The following is a 13,320-nucleotide window of genomic DNA, read 5'->3' as shown; positions in this document are numbered from 1 at the left end:
GTAGCTTCAGATGCCTCGAGTAAATCGGATTATAAAGAAGTCATGTTGCATTCATGCGGTGTCTGACAAAATCTGATAAAGAGTTCGTGCCTGGGGAAATCTGCAAAGTCCTCAAAGAATCTGAAAATATAATCATACTACTTAACGAGTTGATGACTTGTTACGCAGAAACTCGATGGATTCAACTGAATGTTGGTTCAAATGAAAGAAACTTATTTTAAGATCACATTTAAACATTGTGGAAACAGGTGATATGTGATGTGATGGTTGCATCCAGGTGAAGTAGCATCAATTAGTTCCCTTGTTTTAATATAGGGGGAGCTCTAATACAAAGGAACTAGATTATTCTGGCAACCCTTGAATGCGACATCAAACACAAACTCTACATCAGTTGAATACTTGTAAGTAGAATGATTTACAGTCAAACTGCACTCGGGTTGTCAAAATACCAGAATTTAAACTTCAATATTCGTAGAACTCAGACGATAATATCGTTGCCTGTTTCGATACCATGGCAACAAAAATGCAACTCCTAGACAGCAAATATCGGGTAATTTCTTGTTTTTAATTACCAAGTATTGCAGGCAAACTCCGGCACTGTCTAAATTGCACAAATGAACCGGGAATGTTTCAGTACTGAAACGTTGCCAGTGTGTACGTGTTGCCTTCTCTGCTTTCCGTCTATTTTTAAGAGACATCAACACAGCTTTTGCATCTCTGCGAGACGCCAAAATGACTTGACAGTGAGCTCCCTCTCCCTCTCTCGCTGGTGGCATCTTTGGTTCCAAAATATGACTAAAGGTCTGTAATTTTTAAAGCTTGCATACTTTCCCATACCATCAATCATAAAAAAAAATTGTGAGCTTTAAAACATGAATGCATTTAAAAAAGTTCTGACATTTTCTGCCACAAGTTGTCACCTCTCCACATACTGAAGGTCTGCTCCCTCCTGGTGCTGCCAGGCCCAGAAACAAAAAAAAAACCCAACATCTTCTCACGAGGAACTAAATGAAAACATTTTAATTAGAAAGTTGAAAAAACGGCAGTAGGTACATAGGACCTCTATCGGCTAGGGAACGAACAGCAACAGAGATGATGAAACACCAGATATGAACCAAATCTAGGAAGCGAGGACGCCGCAGGATTCACAGAAAGATTACAAAAACAAAAACGATGCAACATTCAAATAAATAAATAATAGAAATACATTTTCATTGAATAGTGTAGCCATTTCTCTTCTCTATGTTATTATTGCTGGTATATATTACCTTTAAATGTTTTATGATTTAAAAAAAACAGACATTTTCTGACAACCTTCATCGGTCTTGGAAACGATATCAACATGAGCAATAAAATCGTTTGTACATTTTTAAAATGGTGATGCATGACTTCAGCAACAAAGAATCACAGACATGGACATTCATTTTTTTTTTTTTTAAAGGAGCTTCATGTTTTCGTTTTAAATACATTATGTGTGGAAATGATGACGATGATGATGAACGCATCGATACAGTACAGAACGTCAGCGCAGAACAAAAAGAATCCGTCAGAGAAACAGAAGACAGGTCGCTGAACATCTACCAGGAGTGACCCTTTTTTTTGTGCTAATCATTAGCTTAGCCATGCGGTTTTTGTAGTCCTGTACACATGAGTCAAAGAGAACGTGTCCACAGTCGAGTCTGATTGTGAAAAAAGGTGAACGACCTGTTTCATTTTGGTGGCTTTTGGCTTCATGTTTATTTGTAAATCCTGAGGAGAAGTCTTATCGATCCATCCTTCCAGTTGCAACAAAGAAAAAAAAAACGGCTTCATTGCCACAATATTCCTGCGGATATCAAAGGGGGCACAGTTTCTTCTTCTTTCCCTCAAAATGTGGCGGCTGGTCAGCAGCATCAAAGTTTAACCAACCGGGAGGCGTGTGGAGAGCGGTGCTGGCTCTTATTGTCTCCTCCCCCCTCCCCTCCCCTCCCCGTCCTTGGCCGGCTCACCCTTGGCTGCCGCAGGACGACAGACTGTCGTACAGAGAGTCGCTGAGGGACTCGGGGGTCTCCAGGACCTGAGGGCGACTCGGGGAGATGGCTTCCTCAGGTCGCTCCCTGAGCAGCTCCAACCCGGCCTCGCGGCTCATTTCTGGGACGCTGGGAGTGCGAATCTTCCCCCTGCGGCTTATCCCGGACTGGGTCGGGACGGGCAGGCTGCCCGGGTCGACCACCCGGCTGGAGGACGGGCCGCCGGCCTTCATGCCCTGAAAGGAAGCAAAAAAAAAAAAACATTTGACATTTGTGATTGGTCTTACATAACGCCTCGAGGTGCAAGAGAAAAAAAAACTAAAGTGGGCTGCAGAAAGTCTCTAAATGAATCTTTAATCTTCAGCTGATGAATAATTTCTGAGGCAGAATGTGCTTCTGTGTTTTTCATTATGTAAGATGTGAGTGCACATTTAAAAATGTATCTCTGCTTTACTGCCTGCTGCAAAGTCTGAAGTCTGCTCGTGACCCAGATTAGCCTTCTGTCATGCTACTGCACCGCGGCGTTCAATAAGAGAAGACGGAAAAAAATCAAATAAGACGCAGAGAAAACAACCCAGATAGAGTTCTGATCATTAGAACCACTTTGACTATAAAGTTTATCATACTGTCATCATGACATTTCAGTTACTCTGTTGTTGATGCTCTTAGTTTCTTTTATGGACAACAGCTCAAACTTTGTCTTTTGTCCTTCTCGGTCTAAACACAGATGGTTCTGTACGGTACAGATCATCATCCCTTCGAGGCAGACGTTTGATGTTATGGGCTACTTAAACATTTAGAATCAGGCACAAACATACGGTGACCATCCAGAGTTGGAAATTAGCATCCCTTTTTCTTTGCAGTGATGGATTAATTTGCTCACCTTACCCGTCACTGCGTCTGGTAAATAAAAGCAACGTAACAGAGTGATTCTAAAAACATCAAATTGATGATCTAGCCTCTCAGTTGAGGTTCATTTTGCAGCTACTTCGGCTGAATGAGTTCGCCTTCGAGGACGTGGCTGCAATGGAAACTCTAAAATAATAAACTAAAATAAACGTTTTAGCGAGACAAAGAGCACGTCAGTATTTTCTTTAAGAGTTGAAACATCTCCCTTCATTAAAAAACCTGTTACTAGAATACTGTAAGCCTTGATTTGATTAGATAATATGCGCCGTTACATTATACTGCCGGTTAAAATTAAGTGGCAGGAAAGAAAAATGAGTGACTGGTATATTTTTGAATCCATCAGTCACAGTGTCAGGGAGGAGAGAAAGTAGATTTCCAGCCCTGTCACCGATGTAGTTTGATTTTGAAATAAAGTGGAGAAAAACAAAGAACTTAGGATCATTTCAATTGCTAACAGAGAAATAAATAAAAAAAGGGGCTGACTTTTTCGGTTTTTGTGACTTCCTTAATGTGTTTACACAGTTTGTTTGTCATGTTGGAGACGATCTATCTGAAGTCACCCTTTGTAGCTTCATTAGCATTAGATAAGTGTTGAAAGTAGCTGTGACGCTCACCCCTCTGAAGGGTGATCCAAAGGACACGGGTTCCTCCTCCTCCTCCTCCACTGCCAGGTAAACCTCTGCAGGGCCTGCAGGAGTCTTCAGGTTGGGGAAGGTCCAGGTCTTGGAGCGCGGGGAGAACATGTTGGCTCCGTGAGCTTCTTTGTCTGCAGACGATTTAAAAAAAAAAAAAAAAAAGGTTTTCATCAAAGAGCAAAAAGTCTTACAACTTCAATTCAAAACTTCAACGTGAGGAAGGTCAAACATATTTAATGAGAATATAAAATGTTTCTAAGAGGAGATTAGGACTGTCCTACACTCACCCTCCACCTCCCTTTAGTCTACACTCAGAGATCTCCAACACCTTCAGATTAATTGAACGAGATTAGGCGCAGACATTTTTCCCCTAAAGGAAGAAACCCAGAGACATGTTGATCCTCTGACCTTTCCTTTAGTTCAAGTATTAGGTAGATGTTTGATTTTTTTGAAGGATATGTGAGGATGTGGTAGAAAACATACCAGCACCTAAACTTTACAAAAGCACTGTGTTTAATGTTTTATTAAAGGGGACATATTGTGAAAAATCCACTTGTACAGTGTTTTTGAACATTTATCTGGGTAACCTGAGAGTCTACTGACCCACAAAATGTGAAATAAACCCATCCAGTCCTTTGTTTGTAGTCTGCATAAGTCTTACAACACAGAGAAAAATGCTCTGTTTCAAATGTGCTCTCCTTGTGATGTCACAGTGGGATTCTGGTAAAAAAAAAAATCCCCTCCCCTCCCCTGGTATCTCCACTCATGGACTCCACCCCCAGCCTAGAGCAAAACTTTTTTACAGGTCTCGTTACAGAGGAGTGATGTCTACAGGGAAAACTCAGGGGGCGGGGCTCGTTGCATTTAAAGAGACACACACACCAAAACGGAGCGTTCTGAGAGAGCTGGTTTATACAGGGTCACAAACCTCCTCTGGTGCTTGATTCATGTTATATTTTGACCAAAGCACAGATGTTTCATTTAGACCACAGGGGGACTGTTTGAAAAGGTGGAGGAAGGGGGATGATATGTCCTCTTTAAAGACAGAGTTGAGCTGTAGAAAGTATTCAAAGTTTGTATTCACCTTCACGGATGACGCCGACGGAGCTCCTCCCCTCCATCACCGAGCCGTACTGGATTGTGGGAATGAGCTGTTTGTGCGGCGTGTAGCACTCCTCCTGCGACGTCAGGTCTCGCTCCAGGGTGCGAGCCCGTCTCCCGGCCCTCCCCGGGGACCCCGAGGAGTGGTGGTCCGCGCCGGCCCTCGACTTGGACAGGCCGCGTCCCGCCGCGCCGCTGCTGCAGTCGGGGAGGGGGAACGTACCGATGCCGCTGTCCAGGGTGTACGTGGACGCACCGGAACCTGCAGAGGAAGAAGAGAGGACGGATTGAGAGACGAGGAAACACAAAAACTGAAAAGTACAATGAGAGCAAATCACTTTTACTGAGAAGAATATCAGATTAAAGGAACGATAGCAGGTCGCTCTGTAATGACAATAATCTGCATTCTGCGTCTTTCTCGCTCCTCATCATACTCGAGAGAAAGAGATGCTCACATAATTAAAGATTAATGAATAAAGAAAAAGACGGTACAAAGGAGCCGAGAAGTGTAAACTCATTAATTCTAAACTGTTAATTTTTATCTCTGACTGCAGCCTCCGCGCTGATTCTCCTCGGGGGCGTGGCCTCATTTGTTTACCTTTGATATGCTAATACAATGTGTTTTTTACACACGTATGCTAATTACACGTTTCAGTGGAATCCTCGTGGATTGTTGCAGATTCACAGAGCAGAAAGAAATACTCTGATTAAAACTGATACTTAAAAAAGGAGCTGAGAATGAACACAAACATCATAAAGAGAAAAATGCTTCAGACATGATTCTGTTCTCATCCCGAAAGCCGAGCTCAGGACCAATATTGCAAATTAGCCACGGCTAGAAACCCGTTCATAGATTATAAATAGTTCATGTATTGAGAAGTTTATCTGTTACAAGGAATCAAATTTAAATATTTTGTTGCATGTTTTGTATTTAAATTGTTTCACTGCTAAGTAATCTTTGAGCCCAATCGCCATGGTCTGATGACTTCACATAACGGCTCTGAAGCGACGGCCAACTTTTCATCCATTCTGATGACGCAGCCGGCCCACTCCTCGCCAAGACTTCCTTTGTGCTGCATCGTTAAAACTGTGTGTGTTTAAGAACGAAAAGCTAAGCGAGATTCAACCCCTCCAAAGTCTGCAAAGTAAACTCGGTCTCTTCCTGACAGAATGAGACAGAATGAAGTCTCTGTGTGAGTAACGTCGCAGCATGAACTTCAAAACAAAGAAAGATTATCTTGTGATTTATTTGTAATTAATGGGGTGTTGAGTTTGCAGAAACAAACAGCATCATACTGCAGGTGAGAGAACAGCTTTGTCATCAAGAGGAGAGGAAAATAACTTCCAGTCACAGGATACAATAATAACAATAATAATAATAATAATAATACAATTTATTTATAAGCGCTTTTATAAACTCAAAGACACTGTACAATAGTTAAAAAACAGAAAGAACAGCACAGTAAGGACAGACCAACAGACATTGCAACATTACATACACACAAATCATAAAGATAACAAGAATAAAGGTAGGTTAATAATAATAATAATAATAATACATTCTTCTTTTGTATAAAAAACTAAAAAAACATATATATTTTTTGGTTTACAGGGACTTTAAGGACTTTGGATGATGTGCCGAAAAGGATGCTATTGCAATAGTCGAGTCAATATATAACCGTCACCCCCCCCCCCCCCCTTCTATTGGCTCGAGGAGAATTCTCCTGATAATATCTCGCTGCGTTCTCACATCAGCTCACTCAGACTTGCTGCAGAAAAGAGAGAAACTCTGGATGAAGTCAGAGTGAAATATTTGTCTGTTTGGGATCCTCAGCAAGAGCGGCGTGATGTAAAACTGACAGCAGCAGATGGTTATCCCTCGGCCTCCAAACGTGTCTATATTGTTGTTAAAGCCTTGTTCCTTCGTAGTTTGTTAGTTCTGAAAATTGTGTTTTTTTGTTGAGTAAGTCTTTTGTTTGAGAAGCAGTTTACTGCTTTTTCTCCTGTTTTTGGTTTTGTTAAAACGTTAGGTTTAGAGATCGTCTTTTGTTTGAATTTGTGTTATAAAATAAATCCTTGTTTAAAGATACGCTTTGCCTTTTTGGTTTGGGGACTGGGGAGGTAACTTGTTTCAGGTTTTGATGTTACAAACCTGCAGAAATAAGAAATGTACTTTTTGTCAGGGCAGATTTGTGATGGGATCGACTTTAACGCAGAGTTGACTCCTGATTTACTTTTATTCTCGCTCCATCACTCTTATCGACTTATTCTTCAATGCTACATCACTTTTGTGTCTCTGACTGACATCTCACTCACATTGAAGAATCCTTCATACATTCATTAATTCATCTATTCCCAGACTTCTACTCCTCAGGTCGTCACTCTCACAAACCTTAAAGACTCAGCGTGAGATTTCCAAACCTGGCCGACTCGTCTTACCTGCAAAGTGTTGAGAGTGAACCGACTCGGCGAGGTTTTCATCTGACGTGATCTTGCCGATTCTGTCTGATCCCTGCGTGAGACAACAACAAAGCAGCCGAGAGACGGAGCAGTGAGTGAATTGAGAGTCTTCAGAAACTACTCTCACAAATGATGAGCCAAGTTCAGGTTTTTAAAGCCGAGACTATAAAGAATGAAACCGGGGGAGGCCTGAAGCTTGTTTCAATCAGTGTCAGTGTGCGTCTCAATGAAAAGAAATAACCAGGCGTACCTTCTCCATGTCGTCCCGACTGATGACGTCGCTCTGCTGACTGAACATCGGTTTGGAGGTCTTACAGTCGAACGACAGCCGGCGCTGCGGGACGCTGATCATCTCCTTCCCGTCCACTCTGTGATTTCAAACACATTTTCATTAAAGCACAGAAAGAAAGAAAGAAAGTTTCAGCCGTCACGTTGAACCAGATCTACTGCAGGGGCCCGTGCTGCACGGATACAGCGTTTAGGATTACGTCATATAGCAGTCCACTTCCTCATTTGAGCACGGTTGCGTTCACATCTCCCGCAGACTCAAGTACACATAAATCGTACCCGAGACCACCTCTTCAAGCGGACTGCGGGCATGGTACCCGAGTACGGTACGTTTGTGTTCACACTGATCTAATGAACCGGCCTTTAGGGTCTAGCGTACTCCCTCGTGTGAAACCATACTTAAGGGCGCGGTCACACTGGCCATCCGTACCGTGCCGTACTCAAGCACGATTGCCCCCCCCCCCCCCCCCCCCCCCCCCCCCCCGCTGCGCCAATCCCACGGTGGCCGGCACGGCCTGCGGTCACACTGACCAGGACTAACCGTGCCTAAAAGCATGATTACCTCTTGTACGTAACGTCGTAATACAACACATGCACGCTTTATGTTATTATGAAGCATGCTCAGTTTACAAAAAGGGGGGCGAGAGAGAGAGAGAGAGAGAGAGAGAGAAAAGGGACAACAGAGTTGTAGGACACGCCCCCACCCCGGCAGCTCTTTCAGGGTCACGCCCACACAGAAGCTCACTACGAGTTTCCCTATGACTTGGGGCGCTCGTGGCGCAGTGGTTTGTGGGCGCACCCCATGTGTGGAGGCTGTAGTCCTCCAAGTGGGTGGTCCGGGTTTGAATCCAGCCTGTTCCCCTCTCTCTCTCTCCCTGATTTCCAAATCTATCTATTGTCCTATCGCTCTAATAAAAGGCACAAAAAGCCCAAAAATAAATCTTATAAAAAAAAAAGAAATGTTCCCCTGCGATTGCAAACAGAGTCGGCCAATCAGAGGAAAGCTGGCACATGGGGAGGCGGGGCTTTAAAGAGACAGTAGCTGAAATTAAGCGTTTCAGGCAGAGGCTGAATTTAGGGACTTTACTGACGCGAGTATCAGATAAATAAGGAGGTTATTCAGATTCACATCTCACAACGCTGCTCAACAGACTGACATGAGTCATGGTGAAAGTTTAAAAGATCTGCTTTAAGTCTGTCTGTCTGTCTAATAGCTAAGAAGAAATCTGGGTGTTATCCTGGACTGCACATGAAATCAACAACTTCTTCTGCTTTTATCCTTTGCTTGACTCGGTGAAGTCATGTCAAAGTAAGACCTTGGCAGACGTCTGCAGGCACGTCTTTCCAGAAGATTAGATTACTGCAGCGGTCTGTTCTCAGGGCTCTCAAAACAAGCTGCTCGGATAAATTCAAGGTAATCAAAAAGCAGCTGCAAGAGACCCGACGAAAACATGGAGATATGACCACATGACTCATCTTCTAAAATCCCTTTTTTCAATTAAAAAATGTCTCTGCTTGTGTCAAAGTTTCTGTCAAAGACATCTCGGACATGTTTGAGCTAAAAGTGTTTCTTCTGATCTTTCCTTCTGTCCCCTCTAACGGCTGCAGACTGGATCTCAACTTTAAAAAACAAATTAACTCAGACTTTTGCTATTTTCATAAAAGTAACTGAATTAAAAAATATTTTACTCTCGCTCTTATAAATTCTACATCTGTGTCATCGTCGCCTCAATGTGTGAAGCTGCACGTCTTGTAACTAGAAGAAGAAGACATCCTCGGACAAAAAGGCTTAAAAAGTGAGAACAATGGCAGAGTGAACGGATGACTTGCAGAGTTTTTTTTAATCTAAAGACATTCTTCAGGTTGTGAGTCACAGGCTAATCTACACTCACATTCATTATGTGCTCTGCCGTTTGGAGACGTTCGGCTCAGAGAGATACGAGGGGACTGGAGATCACACTGAACAAAGCAGCAGGAACTTTATTAAGATACCAGTTTAAAAAAATGTCAGAGTGAAGTACAAATTATGAGGAGAGGTTAAAGTTGGACATGTTGATGTTGGATTGCAAAGTGAAGTTTTCAAACTGCTCTATTGTGTTTTTAAGGGTTTTGGCATGCGACTGTGTGTATAATGAACATATTTAATGAATCATGTAAAACATATGGTTTATATATCTGTACTGTGGACTTTTCACCGATACGCTGACGACCTACAAGAGAGTCAAATAAAACTCAAACACCAGCTGCCTTTAATTCAACAATTTTAACACGATTTTAAACTCTAACTCTGCACTGTAACTTTTAACTGTTTTTATATTTTTACTTCAATTAATTTCATTTGAATTATTTTTTTGAACATATTTTCAGATTTAATAATTTCAGTGATTTTTACATTTTCTATTGTAATGTTTCTTCTCTTTCCTCTGTCATGATGCTTTTTGATGTCTTGTGTGAAGCACACTGAATTACCTTGTTGTTGAACTGTGCTGTATAAATAAACTTGCCTTGTCTTACATTCAAGTTGAGTGCAGTGAAGTGAAGTGTCCCCACTCTTTTCATTTTCAGTGTGTTTAATGGTTTAAATATGTCCCCTTGTTTTTGCACAGGCGAGTCAAAGACAGTTTTCTCTTATGCATGCAAAAAGAAAGTAGGCAGAGTTTATTCTATATTTAAAATGTGAAATGTCTTTGATATTCTAGCTGCACTTATCCCCGCTGAGTGCTCACCTGTTCAGCAGCTGCTGCATGAAGTTGTCGGAGCGCGCTCCTCTGTACATGACGGCCAGCTGCCCCTGAGACGGGTCCATCACCACCTCGCAGGAGTGACCTCTGCCCGACCTCTCCACGTACGCCCGCTCCTCCTCCAGGGCCCTCCTCAGCCCCTCCGCCTTCTCCATCAGCGTGGAGATGTTCAGACCCTCCACGCCCTCTTTGCACCGGGTGGCCATCTTCACCGAGTCCCTGCCCACCGACGGGATGTTGATCTTCCACTCCTTCTTCTCGTCCTTCGACTTGCCGGCGTCCGCCTTGCGGCTCAGCGCGGGCAGCTTGCTCTTCTTCAGCCCGAACCAGCTCGCGATGCCGTTGGAGGCCTTCTGCTTCACCTCGCCGCTCTGCACGCCGCGGTCCTGCTCCTGCAGCTTCAGCATGTTCTCCTCGATGCCCTTCATCACCTTCTGCTCGATGGCCGACTGCGGGCTCGGCGCCGGCTGCGGGGGCGGCTTCTCCGCCTCGGACGGAGGTCTGGGAGGAGGCGGCGGCAGGCTGTCTCCGTACATCGGATTCTTCTTCCCTTTCCCGCTGATCTTCGTCCGCTCTTCGGATTTGGACGAGTACCGCGGAGCCTCCGTCGGCTTCCCCGCCCTGTGGACGGACGTCGGCTGGCACGGCTTGGACGGCGACTTCGGGGGGATTTTGTTGGGGCTGTTGCTACTGTGAGGACCCGCTTTGAGGTTGTAGGCCAGATTGAGAGAACCGGGACATTTGATGTTGTTGCGCAGCACCTGCGGAGCGTCCGCGTTCGGCGACGGCAGACCGATTTTACTCTTGGACGCTTCCATCTTTGTCACGCACAGCTCTTGTTTCGGCTGAGACTTCGCCGCCTGCTCGTACATCTGAGGGTACTTCAAACCAACGCTGGCAACTTTCGGTTTGCTGTCCAGAGAGTCTGCGTACTTTGAATGTCTCTGCTCCTCCATCGGCCTCTCCGCTATCTTACTCCTCTCCTCCGCGTACGAGCCCTCGTTCACGTTCTCCACCGGCCTGAGACCGACCTGCAAATCCTCGGAGCTCCTCAGTTTCCCCAGCGCCGCCAGTCTGTCTTTAAACGCGTGGTGACTGGAGTCGGCCTGGGACCTCCCTGCGCCGGACGTCGGCCTCTTGGGGATGGAGGAGGAGTCGCTCCTCCTGACTGGAGGTGGAGGCGGAGCTTGCGGCTGGACGACCTCGGAGCTCTGCGCGGCGACGTCGGCCTCTTGTCTCTCTCGCGGTTGGGAGTAGCTGGCTCGGCTCTGAGCCTTGCCGAGGGCGGACGAGCTGGGCAGGCTGTTGTGGTTCACCCACACCGGGCTGTCCGAGTCCTCCTCGTCGTCCGACGTGGAATCGGACGCGGTCGAGGACGACTGCTTCCTCTGGGGACTTGGGATGAGGACGCTCTCCGGCAGCGATTTCACAAGCTTCCTCTCGCCGCCGCCGCCGCAGTTCGCCTTCGCTTGGGAGGGAAGCGTGGTCCTCTTCTCGAGGCTCGGCGCCGGCTCCTCCTCTCTGGATATGTTACAGACGTTTTCATAATGAGGAATCCTCTGAGAGACTTTGGGGGGGGAGGAGGAGGAGGAGGGGGCCGCCATCTTTGAGCCGGCTTTAGACGCCGAGACGCTGCTGTAGCTTGTGTCTTTGACGGGTTGGGCGCAGACGTCTTCGGGCTGCGGCGGGGAGGTCGGGGCCGAGTGCGTGGCGGGGTAAGACTCAGACCTGCAGGGCGGGGGAGGGGGCTGCCTGCACCTCTCCGTGGTCGTGGCTCGGCGCGTGGGGACGGGCGAGTGGTACACCTCGTAGTTGTTGGTGCGACAGGGGATCCGGGAGCTGCGCGTGAGCTGGGGGCTCAGGTGGACGGCGGCGGAGGTCGCGGCCTGAGACTTCTCGCCGATCGAGGGGATCTTCAGGAACTTGAGCAGCTTGGACGGCGAGTTGATGGCGGCGGCTTTGACGTCGCTGAGGCAGGACGGGCTGGGGCTGACGGAGGCGCCCGCTCTCCCGGACGGAGCCTCCTGATGATCGGGGACGTCTTTCTCGGGGATGGCCGAGGGGTCGTCGAGCGAGGAGGCCACGCCGTTCTGAACGCCGTCGCTCGCTTCTGCGTCACAGTGGGAGATCTGCTCGCTGTCCTTCACAGGAGTGAAACCAGTGAGCTCTACGGAGGCGTTTAGAAAACTCTCAGGGTCCTCCTGCTCCTCCATCCGCTCCGGGATCTGATCCGAGGGGACGGAGGGATGGGTGACGGAGGGATGGGCGGCGGAGGGATGGGCGGCGGCGGCGGCGGCGCCTGCTGGTTGCTGGTGGGCTTCATTCTTGGTGCATTGTTTAGACGAGGGAGCGGCCTCCACCGTTCTGCTCTTACTGTGACATTCGCTTGTAGCAGCCGCGGGGGCGACGCGACCCTGGGGGGCGGAGTTTGCTTTAGGAGGACTACAGACTTGGTTGCATGTCTTCGGGGGACTCTCTGGACTCCTCTTGCAGTGTAAACAGCAGGTGTTCCCGCCCTCGCACTTCACCGCCCCGCCGTCGCCGTTGACATGTTGGTGTGCTTCGGTGTCCGTGCGCGAGCAGTGGCAGTGCGTGTGGTGCGTCTGCAGGGGGAGGGGCTCTGCGGCGGCCAGAACGGCCTCAGTGGACATGAGCACCTGGCTGTAGTCGCAGAACGACAGGCTCGTGGTGGACGGGTGGAACTTTAGAGGGTCCGTCTCCTCCATCTTGCGGAGGACCTCCAGGATGTGTGCTTTCTTCTTGAAAAAGGGGGACAGGGCCTCCATGGAGGCCGCGGGGCCGCGAGGGCCCGGAGAGGCGTGCTGTGTGCGGTAGCCGTTTCCCTTTTGGACACAAATAGATCTCCAGTCAGTAAACAAGTCATTTCTAAGAGCCAAACAATTCAGATCATAAAGACCTTTTAGAGTGTGTGCGTACAGGAAGTGCGGGAACAGTAGACTCGCTTTTTATAGCACAATAGTTTAATAAAGAGCAAATGTCAGAGCTCCCTTTAAACACACAATCCTCTTTCAGCCTTTGTCCCAACAAAGTCCAAAACACAACAACAAGGACTTTATATTTCTGCACAAACCATAAATGTTTTTGTTCAATCAAAGTAGTTTCAGTGCCTGAACATGAGACAACTATTGAACAGTTTGGCAGACGACCTCTGCTACT

General features: G+C 46.8%; 1 protein-coding gene across 2 annotated transcripts in view; it reads right to left on the bottom strand.

The window, feature by feature from the left end:
- Window positions 1-1,005: 1,005 nt before the first annotated feature.
- nckap5l (NCK-associated protein 5-like) overlaps window positions 1,006-13,320 on the bottom strand; it is a 48,254-nt gene continuing 35,939 nt past the window's right edge. For both annotated transcript variants that reach the window (XM_061058162.1, XM_061058163.1), the window contains exons 8-13: window positions 10,129-12,986; window positions 7,365-7,482; window positions 7,094-7,166; window positions 4,638-4,916; window positions 3,533-3,684; window positions 1,006-2,245 (exon numbers count right to left, since the gene is read on the bottom strand). In XM_061058162.1, coding sequence (XP_060914145.1) covers window positions 1,985-2,245; window positions 3,533-3,684; window positions 4,638-4,916; window positions 7,094-7,166; window positions 7,365-7,482; window positions 10,129-12,986 — 3,741 coding nt within the window. In that variant the 3' untranslated portion in view covers window positions 1,006-1,984. The remainder of the gene's footprint in view (window positions 2,246-3,532; window positions 3,685-4,637; window positions 4,917-7,093; window positions 7,167-7,364; window positions 7,483-10,128; window positions 12,987-13,320) is intronic.

The sequence above is a fragment of the Labrus mixtus genome, chromosome 15 (assembly GCF_963584025.1).
Source record: "Labrus mixtus chromosome 15, fLabMix1.1, whole genome shotgun sequence".
Lineage (NCBI taxonomy): Eukaryota > Metazoa > Chordata > Actinopteri > Labriformes > Labridae > Labrus > Labrus mixtus.
This window is presented reverse-complemented; position numbering and strand designations above follow the sequence as displayed.